Source organism: Mustela nigripes, chromosome 17 (assembly GCF_022355385.1).
Source record: "Mustela nigripes isolate SB6536 chromosome 17, MUSNIG.SB6536, whole genome shotgun sequence".
In the NCBI taxonomy this organism is placed as follows: Eukaryota; Metazoa; Chordata; class Mammalia; order Carnivora; family Mustelidae; genus Mustela; species Mustela nigripes.
The window spans coordinates 46,471,549-46,490,870 of record NC_081573.1 but is presented as its reverse complement, the minus strand read 5'-3'; the positions used below and the strand labels follow the sequence as shown (position 1 = coordinate 46,490,870).

The 19,322-nt window shown below is 40.0% G+C and overlaps 1 protein-coding gene across 1 annotated transcript; it reads left to right on the top strand.

Moving 5' to 3' along the window:
* Positions 1 to 15,284: 15,284 nt before the first annotated feature.
* Positions 15,285 to 16,560, top strand: LOC132004968 (ragulator complex protein LAMTOR5-like). The gene is made up of 2 exons (XM_059381630.1): positions 15,285 to 15,486; positions 16,448 to 16,560. The coding sequence occupies exons 1-2, from the start codon at positions 15,285 to 15,287 to the stop codon at positions 16,558 to 16,560; spliced, it is 315 nt and encodes a 104-aa protein (XP_059237613.1).
* The last annotated feature ends 2,762 nt before the right edge of the window (positions 16,561 to 19,322 follow it).

Genomic DNA, 19,322 nt, shown 5'->3' with positions numbered 1-19,322 from the left:
ACTTCTTGTAAATGCTGACTTTCCTTCAAATTAATCTACATATTTAGTAATAACTTCCTTTTGCAAAGAGCTTGTGCATGCTCAGCACCACACTACAATGCTTTATACCCATCTTCTCATCTACTTCTCACAACATTCCTTTAAAAGAGATTTAGGGTGGTGTCTGGGTGGCTTAGTTGTTAAGAGTCTGCCTTCAGCTCAGGTCATGATCCCTGGGTTCTGGGATCAAGCCGGGCATCAGGCTCCCTGCTTGGCGGGAAGCCTGCTTCTCCCTCTCCCACTCCCCCTGCTTGTGTTTCCTCTCTCACTGTCTCTCTCTCTCTCTGTCAAATAAACAAATAAAAGCTTCAAAACAATAAATAAAAATAAAAGAGATTTAGGGGCCTAGAGAGATTTGGGTTCCCACCCCCCTCCAAACAGATGGATTAACAAAAGCTACGAGATTAACTTCACCATGTTCACACAAAGAACAGAGAATCAAAACCTGCTCTTTGGACCAGGTCTGATTTCGTTGTAGATCTATGAGTTGTAATTGCAGCATGAAAAATGCATTTAAGATAGGCAAGAGAGCAGTCAGAAGGCTAATAAAACGTCCCCATCAGCAACGATGAAGAGCTGGATGGTCACAGTACTATTTAGAACTCTACTATTAGCATCTCTCACAGGCTGTTCTATAACGGGAAGCAGCTGTAACTGTAGATACACACAAGCATATTTATCTGTACACATTTATTCAGTCTTCTGGATGGTACCTCTCTAGAAATTAATCTTTAAGTGTTCTTACTTTCCCTTTACACGTGATCAGCACCCAAACTGCTCCAAAATCGCCAATGTTTATTCTGTCTCAATGCCCTTGGCTTGACAAAAAAATGAAATGTTGGACATGTGCCTTCTTCACCTCAAGATCTATTATTCCACTGAGGGAACTGATCCTAGAAAAATAAGACATCAGAGATCTCACGGGGAGGTAGGAAGCTTCTTGGCCATTTTAGCATTATGACCCTGGCTTTTATCTCTTCTCATTTCCTCAGCTCAGTCACTGAGGGCCTCAACCTCACTTGGGAATCTGCAAACGCTTCCAGTCCTGTATTTCCATACATTTCCATATCATAAAATTGAAAAACCGTAGGCACCATGGCCCTGTTCCTATAACCTAAAAAAACTCTTGCACACATGCACAGGGAGTCATTCTGCATAGATAAAAAATTATAAGCCCCAAAAGTTTGATTCAGTCATGGTTAAAACTTTGTTGATACTGCAAGTAACAAGTAACAATGGTATTTAATGAGAAACCTTTAAAGGGATGAATATTCTTATACACGCTTTTGAGAAATCAATGTCTACATTTCTTTAAAGAAGTATTTTAAAACATTACATACCAGTTACCTAAAGGCATTAAAAAGAGGAGCCTAAGCCAAATGGGACACCAGTGTAGTATGTGTCCAATCAGTGCACACTCTATATGTGGTAGTTACCATGGAGTGTTTCATTCAGCATCTTTTTTTTTTTTTAAGGTTTTTTATTTATTTATTTGACAGAGAGATCACAAGTAGGCAGAGAGGCAGGCAGAAAGAGAGAGGAGGAAGCAGGCTCCCCGCTAAGCAGAGAGCCCGATGCGGGGCTCGATCCCAGGACCCTGGGATCATGACCTGAGCTGAAGGCAGCGTCTTAACCCACTGAGCCACCCAGGCGCCCCTTCACTCAGCATCTTTACCAGCCTTCTTCTGGGGCGTCTTTCTGTACTGCAAGATGGAAAGCTAAATACCGAATGTCCCATATCTGGGCTTCTGAATGGGCTCCACTGGTAGATGTATTCATGCAGGACCAACGTAGAATTTGAGTCTCCGTCTAAGGCCTCCTTTAATAAAGAGAAAGCATTATCACCGAGTACCACAGTTTTATATTTGCCTCCTAGGTAACCTACTCTAAATGGAAAGATTATGATTACTGCAAACTTTTTTATATTTTTTGTGGGAAATTGTTCTTGCGTGCTCTACTTGCTATAAAAAACCCCACACTTGTTAGTATATGTTTGTTGTACAAAATTGAGTTTATTCACTTAATATGTAATGAGCATATTACCTCTACTGATTTCTTACTATTTGTGAGTTATTCCCTTCATTCTGTAACCCCTATTATATAAGTAGTGTGTACTTACCAACTATTAAACATGAAGAACACCTTTGCTTTTGCTTTCTTCTTACAGACCTCTTTGAGTTTGCTTCTTTTTTTAAATAAAGATTTTATTTATTTAGTTATTTATTTGACAGATCACAAGTAGGCAGAGAGGCAGGCAGAGAGGGGGTTGGGGAAGCAGGCTCCCTGCTGAGCAGAGAGCCCAATGCGGGGCTCAATCCCAGGACTCTGGGATCATGACCTGATGAAGGCAAAGGCTTAACCCACTGAGCCACCCAGGTGCCCCGAGTTTGTTTCTTTAACACATTTGAGGATATTCACTATGGCACTCCTTGAAATAGTAAAAGTAGGTAAGTAGGCTGTAGAAAATTCTATTCATTAGTTAAAACGAACTAGAGCTACAAGCTTCAACATGTAAATCTCATAATAATAATGCTTAGTTTTAAAACTCAGGGTTTCTCCACAGTGCGGCTTAATGCCAAGTTAGCTGTGTACTCCTATTGAAGGTTTTCCCACATTCCTTACATTGAGATAGCTTCAAAACTCTTCTGTGGACTTCTCTAGTGCTAAGTTGGGAGTTACACCCAAAGGTTTTCTTACACACTGTATATTTGAAGAGTATCACCCCCATGTCCATTCTTCAGTGCTGAATCAGTTTTGAATTAAAGCTGATACCTTTCCCACATATCCTACATTCATAGGACTTCTCCCTGGTGGGAATGGTTTGAAACTGATAAAATGTCTACACATTGACTAAAATAACCTCTCCAGTGGAGATTCTAATCCTGTCCATTCCTGCTGCAAAACAACTTTTATTCCCCTTCCCTTTCCCCACCGTGGATATTTCCTATTGTCTCTTCAGTTCGTAATCTTCTAGAAACATAGTTCTTTGGGGGTGCCTGGGTGGCTCAGTTGTTAAGCCTCTGCCTTCAGCTCTGGTCCTGATCCCAGGGTCCTGTGACCGAGCCCTGCACTGGGCTCCCCGCCCAGTAGGAAGCCTCCTTCTCCCTCTCTCACTCCCCTTGCTCGTGCTCCCTCGCTTGCTGTGTCTCTCTCTGTCAAATAAATAAAATCTTTTTTTAAAAAAGAAAGGTAGTTCCTTGGAAAATGTTTCTTTGGAGTTTACTAGAGAGCATAATCTCTTCCTTTGCCGTATCATTTGTTGTTATGAATTTATTTGCGGTCTTGGTTACATCATCTGTACTTAGAAGTGGAAAACAATATTACACTTAAGAATTGCTCCTGAGGGGCACCTGAGTGGCTCAGTTGTATGAGCGTATGACTCTTGATTTTGGTTCAGGTCATGATCTCAGGGTTGTAGGACCAGCCCTGTGTCAGGCCTCTTGTCAAGCTCTGCACTGGGCATGGGGCCTGCTTGAAATTCTCTCTCCCTCTCCATCTGCCTCTTCCCACTCTAAAAAGAATTAAAATAGAAAAAAAATTTTAATTACTCCTGAGAAAGAAACAGGATCACAAAATTATAGAACTATTGAATATCATTGTCCAATCACCTCAACTAACCAATGACAAGCTGAGGCTATTATAAAGGAAATATGCAGTATCTCAAAAAAGGGAAATGGTCAAGGTAGAAAAAATAAACCAGGCCTTGTTGCCAGTTACATGTTCTTTCCATCACCAGCATTACACTTTCCCTCACCCTACATTTGGACCCAGCAATTATGTCAGAGAAAAATTATTTCACATGTAGGCAATGAAACATGTCCAATGATGTTCACTGCATCAGTTTTTCAAAAGAAAAAACTCCAAACAACCTTAGTGTCCATTATTAAGGCAATGGCTAAATCAACTGAACTTTAGCTCACAAAATGAAATACTATACTAAACATAAGTAGAAATGAATGAACTTGAACTATGTGTTTAAATCTAAATTACAAGGGTGCCTGCGTAGCTCAGTCAGTTAAGTGGCTGCCTTTGTCTTAGGTTATGATCTCAGGATCCTGGCATCGGGCCCCATGTTGAGCTCCCTGTGCTGCACTGGGCATGGAGCCTGCTTCAGATTCTCTCTCTCCCTCTGCTCCTCCTCCCCCTGACCATGCTCTCTCTCTCAAATAAATAAATGAAATCTTTTCAAAAAAATCTCAATCACATCATGTTGAATTTAAAAAATAAGCTGCAAAAAGATATACCATTTATGTAATTCAAAATGTGCAAAGTAATGTGATGATGTTTATGGAAATAACCATATATAACAAGTTTAAAAACATCTATGGGTGCAATTAACACCATATCCAGATGGTAAACTGCCTCTGGAGCCACAGAGAGGGAAATGCAGTTTAATATAGAGGACTTCAATTATATCTGTACTGCTTTAGTTCTTAGAAACATCTGAAACAGCCATCACAAAACGTTAACATATGATAAAGCCAAGAAGAGGTACATAGAGGTTTATTATATGCTATTTTTCTACACCTAAAATATTTCTAAGAATGTTTAAAAATCTCAATGGTACCACTAGTAGAATAAAAACAGAAGAAATCTTCCAAAATACCTAAGGATGATAAGAGTAAAGAAAGCCAAGTCTACATAGCAAAGGGGACTAAATAGGACAGCAATAATCATCAAAAATTAAAAGCATTTAAGATGATAGATGTCAGACCAAATTTTATCACATTAAATGTTAACAGGTTAAAATATTCCTAAAAGCATCAATACGCCAAATGGATGAGACATACTCTACCTACATATAGATTGTAGTAACTATACTGCTACTGTAGAAAGTAACTGGGTTACTTTCCATAAGTACAAGGGTAAGTAAGCCTGTGAATAGGGTTATTGCCTAGATAGCCTTGCAAATGGAAAATCTTATATTTCTAATATGTGGAGCGCCCTTCCTCTTTTCACTCAGGACAAACCCCAGGTATCCATGAAGTACACTATCCTAAACAGAAATTCCTAAATTACTAACTACTCATGCAACAAATTAAATGTAAGTGAGCTCTCTTACCCCTTATTACTCTCTTATAGTTCATGTACAATACATTCTTTCTTCATATTTCTTGCCAAAGTCCAGGAATCATTAAAAACTGGGAACAATAACTTCTGTATATTACATGTGATTTCTTGTACCTAACTCATAGTTTTGGATGGTCCCAAAAGAGCCTTGGTTAAAGCTTCAACTTTTGGTGACAGAACCCAGGAGGCTGTTCAGTTTCCCAGGACCAAGAAGTCTCCCCCAATTTAAATGTGTGTCTAGCCCTTAGGAGGTGGGCTCCTTGTCTCTCCTTTTCTCCCACCTGGGCAGTGTCACCTGCACACACTTCCCTCATGCTCCCCATCCCTGGGTCGCTCTCTTTCCAGCTCTAGCAGTGGAGCTTGCACCTGTCAGACCTCCAAGGAGATGGAAGCACAGGTCCAAGGCAGAGATAACACAGGAACCCTGTATGTTGCCATCCTTCACAGGAAGCAATGAGGCGCGCGCGCGCGCGCGCACACACACACACACACACCCACACACCCCTCCCGCCCCCGCCCCGCTTTGGTGTGTCCCTTAGAGCTTGGCTCAAAGCAGTACCAAGCACGAGAGATGTAGAATGAATCATAAACAAGAGAAGATCAAGGTTCAGGGAGTTTTGGTAAAGCCACAGCAATCATATTCCAGCGTCAAACGGGGGTGAAAAAATGAGCGCTCTTGAAACGCTCGAAAAGCCTGACCCCTTCCTAAATATTAAATAGCACGCCAGACCGCCAGCTGTATTTGCACAGCACAATGGTGACATCTAGTGTTGGCTGGTTAAATATCAGCTAGCTCGGCAATTTAGTTGAAATTTCTAGAAAGAGGTTTCTTGGTGCCTCCCTTTCTCCCAGGATTCCTGCAGGGCTAAGAAATTTGTTATTATTATTATTTTTTTTAGTTTGTAACTTGCCTTTTAATTTGTTTAACAATCGCTCTTATTTTTCACATTATTGAAATAAAATAATGTAACAAACTGGATGGTGGTTTTTTGTTGTTGTTGTTGTTGTTGTTTTGTTTTGTTTTGTTTTGTTTTTGAGAGAAAGAGCACATGGGAGCAGAGAAGGGGCTCATAGATAGAGGTAGAGAGAGAATATTAAGCAGGTTCCACAATGGAGCCTGACGTGATCTCACAACCCTGAGATCATGACCTGAGCTGAAATCAAGAGTCAGATTCCTAACCGACTGAGCCACCCAGGTGCCCCTGGATGTTTTTTAAACTGAAATATATTTAACATATAACATCGTGTAAATTTAAGGTGTACAACGTGTTAATTTTGTACAATTTACATATTGTAATATGATTGCCATTATAGCAACAACCACCACCTCTATCATGTTACATAATTATAATTTATTTTTAGTGGCTGGAATAATTAAGTTCTAGTCCTTGGAAATTTGATGACTATAATACAATATTGTTGTTTATATTCACTAAATTGTGCATTAGACCTCTAGGACTTATTTACTACTGGTTGCAAGTTTGTACCCCTGAACAACATCTTAGCTTATCCTCTTTAAAGAATTTCTTTAGATGTCTTGTCTTGTTTTGAAGTCTGACCTCTTCAAGGACAAGGACTGGTCATTACTCACCCTTGAGTCCCAGCACATTGTGACTCATGGTAGTTCAGTGTCCATGGAATGCATGAATGACCCATTTCGGTGGTCATGAGTGCCAGTAAGTCATGTCCTCCCACTCCCACAATGTTCCTAATCCCCACGCAAACTGGATATTTTTAGAGTGTACATTTTGGTGAGTTTTGACCAGTAGAGAACAAAATAGACAAAAATCCCTGTTCTCATAGAGCTTACATTCTTAGTGGCCAAAATTATATCACATAGCTACTCCCAACAGCAGAGAATCTAGAAGGTAATTTTTTCCCCCTTCTGGCTTCCATGGCAGAAAGAGGATGGAAAGAGTGTTGTGTGAGCCAATCTACACTTCCTGCCACATGGGGCTGAACAGCATACTCACAATGTGTAAATATTATGTACATCACTTAGGTTTAAAACATATTTCAAAAGCTTTTGACATGCCTATTCCTTAAGCCAGCCCTATTTATTAGTAGTACTGTTATTAAATTAGATGTCTTTTTATTTGTTGACATGTAAATAGATCCCCTAGCACAAGACCATGGCCCCACATAGGACCTTCAATCAATGGTAGATATTATCTTGGCACTAGTAAGTATACCCTGTGGGTCCTTGAGTGTTGCTTAAACCTTTCATTAGTTCAGTCTCTTTTTTTAAAATGTCTTCAAAACATAGGAGGGCTCATTTAGCAGGGAGCAGAGAAAGAAGATTTGGTATTATAAATTGTAGTTTCAGTCTGCACAGACCCGCCAGCCACCCCACTGAGAAGGAAAGTATTTTTTTTTTAAAGATTTTATTTATTTATTTGACAGAGAGAGATCACAAGTAGGCAGAGAGGCAGGCAGAGAGAGAGGAGGAAGCAGGCTCCCTGCTGAGCAGAGAGCCCGATGTGGGACTCGATCCCAGGACCCCGAGATCATGACCTGCGCCGAAGGCAGCAGCTTAACCCACTGAGCCACCCAGGCGCCCAGGAAAGTATTTTTTTATTTTTAGTTCTGCACCTCTAGATGGGAGGAGGGTCACTTAGACAAACTCACAAAGCCTTGAGGTGAGAGCAGGATGCTGCTGGAAAACAGAAGAGTACTAGACAAGGCCTTCAGAAACACAACAGCTTATGTCTACAGCCGTGGACCATAACACTTTTGCTTGCACACCCCTGAAAATAATTCTGTAAAAACTAGGTAGTCATGGCCAACAATCACATGAATAGATATTCAGCATCAATAGGGAAATGCAAATCAAAAACCACAGTGAGATACCACTCTATACCTACCAGGCGAGTCACAATTTTTTTTAATGAAAATAACAAGAGTTCTCAAAGAGGCAGAGAAATTGGAACCCATGGTTGCTGGAAATGTAGGTACAGTGGTTGTGGAAAAGTCTGGCAGTTCCTCAAAAAGTGAAACAGAATTTTCAATAATTTTGTTCCCAAGTAGAGACCCAAAAGAGTTGGAAATAAATATTCAAACAAATACTGGTACATGCATGTTCATAGCAACACGATCCTATTAGCGAAAAGGTGGAAACAAGACAAATGTTTATCATCTGATGAATGAATAATCACAATGGGGTATATACAGACAATGGAATATTTTTCAACCATAAAAGGGAAGGAAGTGCTGGTACATGCTCCCACTTGGATACACCTCAAAAACATTATGCTAAGTAAAAGGAACCAGACACAGAAAGTCCAGTATCGCATGATTCCATTTATAGGAAACATCAGAATAGGTAAATCCATAGAGACAGAAAACAGATTAGAGGTTGCCAGGAAATAGGCAGGGAGAGATGGAAGTTACTGCCTAAGGAGTGCAGGGTTTCCTTTTGAGATGATGCAAATGTCTCGAAATAGAGGGGGTGGTTGCACAATATTATAAACATAGTAAATGCCACGAATTGTATGCTTTAATGTGGTTAATGGTTAATTTTATGTTATGTGAACTTAACTCAATAAAAAATTCCCAAACAAAAGTCTCCCTACATATTTTTGGTTAATATTTAACATTTTTGAACAGAAGTATAAAGAATTGCAAAGGATGTAACTTCTGGTAGATCATATGATACTGATGCCCTGCTGGGAGTGTAGAGGGCAGCTCTACAGTATCTCATAAATAACACTTCAAAATAAAACGGTTACGTCATTCTTCTAAATACATCCATATGATCTTAATGCTCTAATTTGATACCCCATCGCCTATTTTTTTAAGTTAATTTTTATCCCCAACATGGGCCTCAAACTCACGACCTGAGATCAGGGGTCGCGGGCTCTACTGACGGAGTCAGCCAGGCACCCCAAACCCATCACCTATTTTTAAAAGCATATGAACAACTTCTTGTGTAACTCTAAGTTATATCACTCCTTTTTCTTCTTAAAATTATATTTCCATTGCATTTCCCCTTATATTTTTATCTTCATAATGTAATTTTTATTTTGTTTTTTTTTCTAATTTTATTGATTGATTGATTGATTGATTGATTGATTTGGAGAAGAGAGTGGGGGAGGAGCAGAGGGAGAAGGAGTGAGAGAATCCCAAGCAGGCTCCCCACAGAGTGTGGAATCCCACAAGGGGCTCGATCTCATGACCCAGAGATCATGACCTGAGCTGAGAGCAAGTTTTGGAAGCTTAACTGACTGCATGACGCAGGTACCCCTTTTGGTATAATTTTTGAAGTTTTTTTTTCCTGATCCCAAAGTCTCCAAATATTAAAAACTTCTTCTGGATTGGGTTGTTATAGTTGGTATTAGTATATAATTGATCAAAACAACATAAATATTACTCTGATAAATAATATAAATAATTGGGGCACCTGGGTGGCTCAACTGGTTAAGCATCCAACTCTTGATTTAGGCTCAGATCATGATCTCAGGGTTGTGAGATCAAGCCCCAAGTCAGACTCTGCACTGGACATGAAGCTTGCTTGGGATTCTCTCTCTCCCTCTCCCTCCCCACTCTCTAAAAAGATATAACAATATAAGCAACTATTAAACATAAAAAGAAAAAAATTCTTGAAAATACAGGTCTCTTAAAAGACTGGATGGGGCTCTTCTTTTTTTCCTGTTTGCTCATGAATTCATGGATAAATATCACCTCTGGCTAAAACAAAAGAGTTCAGGGTGCCTGGGTGGCTCAGTCATTAAGCATCTGCCTTTGGCTCAGGTCATGATCCAAGGTCCTGGGATAGAGCCCCAGATCGGTCTCCCTGCTCAGTAGGGAGCCTGCTTCTCCCTCTCCCACTCCCCCTGCTTGTGTTCCCTCTCTCTCTGTGTCTCTGTCAAATAACTATATAAAATCTTTAAAAAAGTGAAATGAAATGAAAGAGTTCTGAATAAACAATCATTGCTTGTTTTTGTCTCTCCACATTTAAGCACTGTCCATATAAACAGGCATACAGGAATGGAGAGTTTTGTTATACCAACATCAGTCACTCAATCCTTTCAAGGTATATGCCAAAAATCACACAGTGATATATCATCAAAAAATTAGTTTTACTGATCTATTAGCTGAGAGCTAGAGTAGATACTCCTTCAATGAGGTTTTTTTTTTTTTTAGATTTGTTTTTATCTTTTAATTTTTATTATTAAAAAGTTCAAGTCTGTACAAATGTAGAAAAATAATAAAATTAATCTCCACATGACTCCCATCCAGCTTTGACAATTTCACCAACCCACAGCCAACCTTTTTCATTTCAGTCCTTTCCTGCTATCTGTCCTCCACTCCCACCCCTTCACCACCGTTGGATCATTTTGAAGCAAATCCCAAGAATCATCTTGGGATGAGAATAGAAAGAATACCTCTATAAATATCTCTTAAAAATAAAGACACTGTTGAAACAAAGCAGTATACCTAAGAAATGTAAATCATCCAATATCCAGCCATTGTCTAAATGTCCCTAGGTTATATCATACATGCTTTTGTTTTGATTTGGTTTGGATTTTAGAGTTGGTTTTTCAACTCAAGAGTCTAACAATGCCCACAAATTACATCTGGCTCTATTCATATTTCTCTTGGTTTGGTTTTGTTTTAAGTAGGCTCCACACCTAGCATGGAACCTAACATGGGGCTTAAACTCACAACCATGATATCAAGCCCTGAGCTGAGAACAAGAGTCAAGGGTCAGATGCTTAGCTGACTGAGCCACCCAGATGCTCCTCTGAAGTCTTTTTTTTTTTCCAATCTTAATTTTTTAAAAATATTTTATTTATTTATTTATTTGCAGAGAGAGAGAGAGTGCGCACGAGCACAAGCAGGGGGAGGGGGAGAAGCAGACTTCGCCAAGCCCTTACACGGGGCATCATCCCAGGACCCTGAGACCATGGCCTGAGCCGAAGGCAGAGGCTTAACCCACTGAGTCACCCAGGTGTCCTAAGTCTTTTTTTTTTTTTTTTTCAAACCAATAGATTCTTTCTCCTTGTTTTTCTTTCCCCTTGCAATTGATTTGTTGAAGAACTGGGTCATTTGTCCTGTGGATATGTTTTCCATGTTCTGGATTTTGTTGATTACATCTCTTTGGTCTCTGTATTTCCTGAAAATTGGTATTTAGATCTTGAGCCTTGATTAGATACAGATTTGATACTTTGGCAAGAGTTCTTCATAGCTGGTGTGTTTGTACTTTTTATTTCATTGGAGGTACCTAAAGTCTGGGTTTCTTGTGTGTGTGTGTGTGTGTGTGTGTGTGTGATAGGCTGTATCAGTGGGTTCAGTGTTATTAGCTGTATCCACCCATTACCAAGGTCTCCATCATTTTTTCACCTGATGGTTTAGCAGCCATTAATGATCACTGCCTAGATCCAGCATTTCATTACGTGTTCTTCCTTCAGTTTTTTAAAAAAGATTTTATTTATTTATTTATTTGATGCAGAGAGAGAGACACACAGCAACAGAAGGAATAGAAGCAGGGGGTGTGGGAGAGGGAGAAGCAGGCTTCCCTCTGACAAGGGAGTCTGATGCAGGACTCCATCCCAGAATCCTGGGATCATGATCTGAGCTGAAGGCAGTTGCTTAACAACTGAGCCACCCAGGCACCCCTCTTCCTTCAGTTTTGATGAAAATAAATAATTGGAAAATAGAAAATAATTTGTTTCCTAATTAGAGTCATTCACTTTCTTAATTTCTGGAAAGTAGTATACTCAAATAGCTTTAAGAATTATTAATTATCAGGGGCACCTGGGTGGCTCAGTGGGTTAAACCTCGGCTTCAGCTTGGGTCATGATCTCAGGGTTCTGGGATCGAGCCCCACATCAGGCTCCCTGAGCAGGGAGCCTGCTTCCCCCCATCTCTGCCTGCCTCTCTGCCTGCTTGTGATCTTTCTCTCTCTGTCAAACAAATAAATGAAATCTTTAAAAAAAATTATCATCAGGTTATATAATTGTTAATATTAAGAATTATACAGTTATGCCTGTTACTCCTTTTTTTTTTAAGATTTACTTATTTCTTAGAGAGAGAGTGCATGTGGGGGATAGGGGAGAGGTAGAGGGAGAGAATCTTCAAGCAGACTCCCCCATGATCACAGAAACTGAGGTAAGCTCCATCCCATGACCCATGAGATCACGACAAGAGTCAGACACTCAAAGAAAAAAAAAAAAAAGAGTCAGACACTCAACCGACTAAGCCACCCAGGTGTCCCTGCCTGTTACTCTTTCATGTAAGAGACATCTTGTTTAATCTGGTATGTTCAGAAAATATTGGAAAAAAAACCAAAATATTAATTCTAATGCACATAGCCAATTCAATATTTTTTTCTTTTTAAAAAATATTTTATTTATTTATTTGACAGAGATCACAAGTAGGCAGAGAGGCAGGCAGAGAGAGAGAGGGAAACAGGCTCCCTGCCAAGCAGAGAGCCCCATGCGGGGCTCGATCCCAGGACCCTGAGATCATAACCTGAGCCGAAGGCAGAGGCTGAACCCACTGAGCCACCCAGGTACCCCTCAATATTTTTTCAATAAAAGTAGTTTCTTCATCCCACATTTTAAATATATACTTTTTAAAAGTCTTAGAGATAAGTCTCATTCCATTTATGAAAAACATGCATCATACTACCTAATTGTCAACTCTGATCCTCATTTTCAAACCAATAAACTACATCAGAGTTAATTTCTGCCTAACTTTTAAAAGTCAAGTAAATGTGTTAATAGGCATTTTTGAGGAATATTATAACAACTACTGAGAAATAAGTTATGGAACACATCTGGTACAACACATTACTAAAAGCAGGTAAGATTCAAATAATGCAGCTGTTATATAATTAATTTATTCACATTTAGAATAATTTATAAAAACAAGGTAATTATGCTATTTATCATCACTTATGTTTCAATATAAATTCAACTAGTACTGTAAGCTATTTACAAAGCAAGAAATACAGGAAGATATAATATTTCTTTGATGTGTGCATGTGCATATATATAAATACCAGGTGTTCAGTTTTTGAAAATAAAACAATGTACAAAAATCAGAATTTAACTTTACTACTTTTGCTTGACATCATGATTGAACTTTCCAATGTAAGAGAAAGGCATATTGCGCTAATTAGCCCAACACTGCATCATTAAACATTTTATAAGTGAAATAAGATGAGGATTGACTGCTATTGGAATAAATATTTCAGGATATGCTTTGATAAAAGTACCTTATTAAATACTGTATCAATTAATGCACAGAAAATCTGAAAGAAATCACATGGAACTTTTGCTAGCAAATTGATGCAGTGTATCTTGAATAATATGATAGTCCCAGATATATTATATCATAATATAATAATATACTTCATAATATAATAATAATAATATATTATTATTATTATTATTATTATCAGCATTATTAACTTGTACCCATTTAGAGGTAACTTTTCTTTCCACAAAAGATGTCCTGGGGTGAGTACTAAAAGAAACATACTGAATGGAACAGCTTATCTTAAATATGGGGGGGTGGGTAGGCATTCTGATGATTGGATGTTTCCTTTGATTTTGTGGGGCTGTTGCTAGGAGCAAAGGTTTTTCAACAATGAACTAGAGATGGAAGAAGTGAAGTCACCTGAACCCCGCGGCATCGGTACACAGTATCTGAATTCAGACTATCATAACACAGTCCAATTCCTCCCAATAAAAAAATGTACAAGACAATGGAAGACAAAAGGGAGGCAGGACTTTTCCCCCTTTGATTAATTATTATTAAAGGATCCTTTTCAGAAACCTATATTTCAAAGTGTCTCTTTGTTTGGTGCCCCAGAGGTTTTGACTCCCCCAGGGCAGTTCAAGGCAGGTTAGGAGCACGCATTCTTTTTATCAAGCAAAAGGGCAGATTGTGAAATTGGTTTTGGAAAGGAGAACCCGAGGGTGGGGTTTTGCGAAGGAGAACCAGAGCAAGCAAGCAGCCCTGCTCCCACACAAAGCTGAGGATCTGCAAATAGATGATGCTATTCCCACTTTGAAGACCACTGACCCAGACTGACCTCCAGCTTCAAGGATATTTCTTTGGGCTGGAGAAAGGCAGATAGAGCAGGCTCCACCACCACTGACTTGCTTTGGAATTTAGCCATCTTGTTCTAATCTGGCAAACTGAGCCAATGTCTAGTTTTTGGTTTCCTTCCATAGTGTTCTAAGAATTAAGCATGAGGAATAGTTACTACTACTACTTAGGTTCCGAAAAGTACTTCTAAATTTCCAAAAGGCTTTGAGGTCTGGACCTTATGTTTTCCTCACAACTGTCCCTCAAAGGCAAGTCTTCCTTCTGTGGGACAGACGTGGGTCATGGAGATCCGGGGCAAGACTTGGCCAAAGATCTCACAGCAGATAGATGTCTTGGTTGGGAATAGCACCTTCTTTCTCCATATGCATCCACAGAGCATGAAGAAATCACCAATTACATCAAATACCAGCAATTACCATCAAATACCTAATGAATTAACCACTAATGACATCAAATGCTTTAACAGAAAGTATAAAGTATATCCAGTATGTTACTATATATACAATATATACTCTATCTAAGTTTATGGATTTTTATAAAATATCATTTTCATGAAATAACAGAGGCCCATGAATATTCTCAGTCTGTTCCATCAAACTGTGACTCGGTAGACTGAAAAGCAGAAAAACAAAACCAAACAAAACACCATAAAGCTCCCCAAAGCAGTTTCCATCCCAAAAGGCACATTCATTTTTCACTGTCCAGTGATCTGTGATCCACTTTGTACTTCTGTAAGCACCCTGCAAGATGAGCATTCCCAGGGGAGAATGATAACTTAATGATAATTTAACAAGGAAGTTATTTCAGGATAAATTATTAATTTTTTGCTTCATTTGAAACAAAGTTTCAGTTTATTTTTTGGCTAGTCATTCAAAAGGCATTACAAAAGAATGAGTTTCCCTTCCACCTCTTTACCTTCCCAGACATAATCAATGATAAAGAATTTAAATCATGAAATCTGTTGTAACCCCGTATATCCCTCGGGCAACATGAAATAAGATATTTGGGGCTAATCTGTTGTTCAGGAAGTGTTTGGATATTTTAAGACCTTCATTTATGGAAGACTAAGTGTAGAAAGTTGGCAGCAGGGCAGGGCTGGATGGATAGTAGGCGGGATGAAGACGACCTTGGAGCAGCACTTGGAGGACACAACGAAGAATCGAGCCATTGTTGGAGTCCTGGGCACAGGTGTGCAAGGACTTAATCTGGGCTGCTGTGGGATGCCATCAGATGAGCATGCTGGGGTGATATCTGTTCTAGTCCAGCTAACCTCAGATTTCACCAATATTCCTGTGGTGTGTCTGGAATCCGATAATGGGAACACGGTTCCCCTCTCTTCCTCAGTTCTGCCTGCACAGGTGGCAGCCATCTATTACTGGGCAGCATGGCTGCCCTCAGACCTCTGGTGAAGCCCAAGATCATTAAAAAGAGGACCAATAAGTCCATCTGGCACCAGTCAGACCAATAGGTCAAAATTAAGCGCAACAGGAGGAAGCCCAGAGGCATTGACAATAGGGTGCACTGAAGATTCAAGGGCCAGATCTTTTTTTTTTTTTTTTTTTTTTTTTACAGAGAGAGATCACAAGAAGGTAGAGAGGCAGGCAGAGAGAGAGAGGAGGAAGCAGGCTCCCTGCCGAGCAGAGAGCCCGATGCGGGACTCGATCCTGGGACCCCGAGATCATGACCTGAGCCGAAGGCAGTGGCTTAACCCACTGAGCCACCCAGGTGCCCCCAAGGGCCAGATCTTGATGCCCAACATTAGTTACCAGAGAAACAAACAAACAAAAAAAAACGTTAACTGTGTTAACTATACTCTGCAAGGAAATCCCTTGCGGAGTTCCTAGTCCACAATGTCAAGGAGCTTGAAGTGCTCCTGACGGGCAACAAATCTTACTGTGCAGCAACTGCTCACAATGTCTCCTCCAAGAACCACAAAGCCATTGTGGAAAGAGCAGCCCAGCCAGCAGTCAGAGTTACCAATCCCAAGGCCAGGCTGTGCCGTGAAGAAAATGAATAGTCAGCTTGTGTACACGTCATATTTGCATTAATAAAACCATAAAACTACAAAAAAAAAAAGATAATGAAGGGGCGCCTGGATGGGGCAGTGGATTAAGCCTCTGCCTTTGGCTCAGGTCATGATCTCAGGTCTTGGGATGGAGCCATGTGTTGGGCTCTCTGCTCGGCGGGGAGCCTGCTTCCTCCTCTCTCTCTGCCTGCCTCTCTGCCTACTTGTGACCTCTGTCAAATAAATAAATAAAAATTAAAGAAAAAAGATAATGGAACATGATGATCCAGAAATATGATGGCATCATAGGGGCATTGCACAAAATGACCCCCTTGATAAGTTCACCCACAGCCTGTCACGGGGGCTCAATGTTAATTACCTTGTAGAACTATTAAAGTTCCAGTAGTGAGGCCATTTCTTTAGTGTGTATTGGGCACTTTCCTATTAATTTCAGAGTAAGTTGCCTTTGGACACTCAATGGACTGACTTATCAAAATATTAGTAAGAAAGGATCATGTTTTGAAGCAGCAGGTCCATGTCACTTTATACACAGAATTTTTATATGTTCAATAAACCTGGTTGGAAGATAAAATAAAAGTTGGCAGCAGGATCTAGTCAAGGGTCAAGGAAAAGAGTGACACACATCATATAAGCATAAAAGAGGATGAGGGACAAAGATTAAAATAATGAGTCTTGGAGAACTGAATCATAACTGGGAGTCATGGGGGAGTCCAAAACAGGAACAGGAGTTTCCAGAAGTCCACAGAGCAATTAAGAGCAGAATAAATCCAGGTGCCCAAGACCAGTGAAACAAAGTGGAACCTAGACACAGACAGAATTCAATCCCAAGATGGCCCCTCTTCCCTGAGCTGCCCCAGAGACTGCCTCGTGACCTGGAGGCCCTGCCCCTGCCTTCCAAAAGTTATGTATGACCTAAACTGCTTCATGAGTAGAGAATCCTGAAATTTTAGAGCTGCTAAGAAACTTAAATATTACCTAGTACATCTAATACTCAAGCAAGTTGATCCCTGGACCCCATAATACTCTTAAAGACGTTGAGGACCCCAAAGAGTTTTTGTTTAAATGTGGGCCACATCTACTGATATTGACCATCTTAGAAATTAACACCAATACAATTTTTAAGTATTTGTTAATTTATTTTAAAATAACAATAGTAATCACATTACATGCTAACATAAACAATATGTTTTATGAAAAACAACCATATTTTACAAAACATTAAAAAATGAAGTGAAAACATTGGCATTCTTTTACATTTTTGGAAATCTCTTTAGTGTCTGGCTTAACAGATGACAGTGGGATTCTTATCCCTACTTTTGCATTTTAGGTGTTTGATAGCACATGGCATGTAGACTTGAGAAAATCACTGTAGGCACACAAGAGTGGTTTTCAATGTACAGACCCCTTCAAGGGCTTTGGGAACCCCAGTGGCTCCTGGACTATGCTCTGAGAACTACTGATCTGGTATAATTTGGGACCACAGTTTCCTGTCATGCCATTTATTAGCAATGTGATCTCTGCCCTGCAACTTAACCTCTCCATGCCTCGCCTTCCTTAACTGTAAAGTGCAACTAAAAACAAGAGTTCTCTTTTATGACTACTTGCACTCCTACGGATGTTGCAGCCTCACAGTCATTTAGGTAAATAAATGAGGTGATGGATACCTGTAAATGTATAACACAAGGCTTGGCTCAAAAAAATGACTCTCCCTACTCTCATTGTTAGTGGTTGTCATTAACTACATTCCAAGCAATGTGCCAGGCACCAATGGTCACATCAAAGTGGGTAGGAAGACGGCCTGAGTTGCTTAAGAAGAGGGGAGGTGAGATAAATACACATCTATCTAGAACAAAACAGATTATGTCAGGAATGATACAAAAAAAAGGGAGAGGCCACATTCACTCATTCATTCATTCACCAAATATTAATCAATTGCTCCCCATGCGCCGGAAGCGATAGCCAGGAGGGGGCTAATGTAAAGGAACCAAGTGAGGGAGAGGGCAGGTGGCAGAGGCCACGAAGAGACAGGGGTGCCCCATGTACACATTGTGTGGGCCTTCAGAGGCCAATGTGTTTGGGGATATAAGGAAATATTTCATGAGAAAGTGGCATTTGAGTTAGAACTTGGGAAGAGATGGGATTTGGAAATAGAGTGGATACACATTTCTTAATTCACTCGTTCAACAAACATTTGATTTTGTTGCTGAGTCTGCTCCATGTTGCATGAATAAGAGTCCCTACTTTTGTTTTTAAGTTCTTTTTTTAAAGATTTTATTTTTTTATTTGAGAGACAGAGAGATCATGAGCTGGGGAAGAAGGGCAGAGAGAGAGAGGGAAGCAGATTCCCTGCTTAGCAGGGAGCCCAGCACGGGGCTCAATCCCAGGACCCCAGGATCAGGACCTGAGCTGAAAGCAGATGTTTAACTGCTTAACTGACTGAGCCACTCAGGTGCCTCAAGATCCCTACTTTCAAAGAGGAAAATTTTGCATTTGTTTTTATTAAACAAGGAACACACGTTCACTTGAAAAATCAGAACATACAGGTCAGCAAAAATGAGAAAATAAAAACCACCCACAATACCTTTATCCAGAGAGAATCCCTCTAGAGCCAGGATGAGAGTGTGGCCAATGGCACAAAATTTAAAGGGGGCGGGAAATGCTAAACAATTCAGTCATCAAGATAAATAATATTTTATTTTATTTTATTTTTTAAAGATTTTATTTATTTATTTGACACAAAGAGATCACAAGTAGGCAGAGAGGCAGGCAGAGAGAGAGAAGCAGAGCCACGGCAGAGGAAGCAGAGAGCTGGATGTGGGGCTCGATCTCAAGGCCCTGAGATCATAACCTGAGCGGGAGGCAGAGGCTCAACCCACTGAGCCACCCAAATAATATTTTATTTCATTAGCCAGACAAATAATATTTTAATGTAATAGCTTTTAAAAAACAAAATTAGGGCAAAACATCCAGGATGACACAATGCCTAAATTTTAATAAAGGCTGGATCCCACCCTGCATTTGCCTTCCTCAGTCTCCTCTCCCCACCCTCATTCTGGTGCTGACTGGGCTCGGTCATTCCCTGCATGTCCCGCGTCCCCCAGATCCATTCTCCGCCCTCCTCTGCCCT

Excerpts from the sequence above, each read along its gene's own strand:
- LOC132004968 (XM_059381630.1), top strand. The coding sequence starts at position 15,285 with ATGAAGACGACCTTGGAGCAGCACTTGGAGGACACAACGAAGAATCGA. Across the intron at positions 15,487-16,447 it reads GTGTCTGGAATCCGATAATG|GGAACATGATGATCCAGAAA; the intron begins GGAACACGGTTC and ends AAAAAAGATAAT.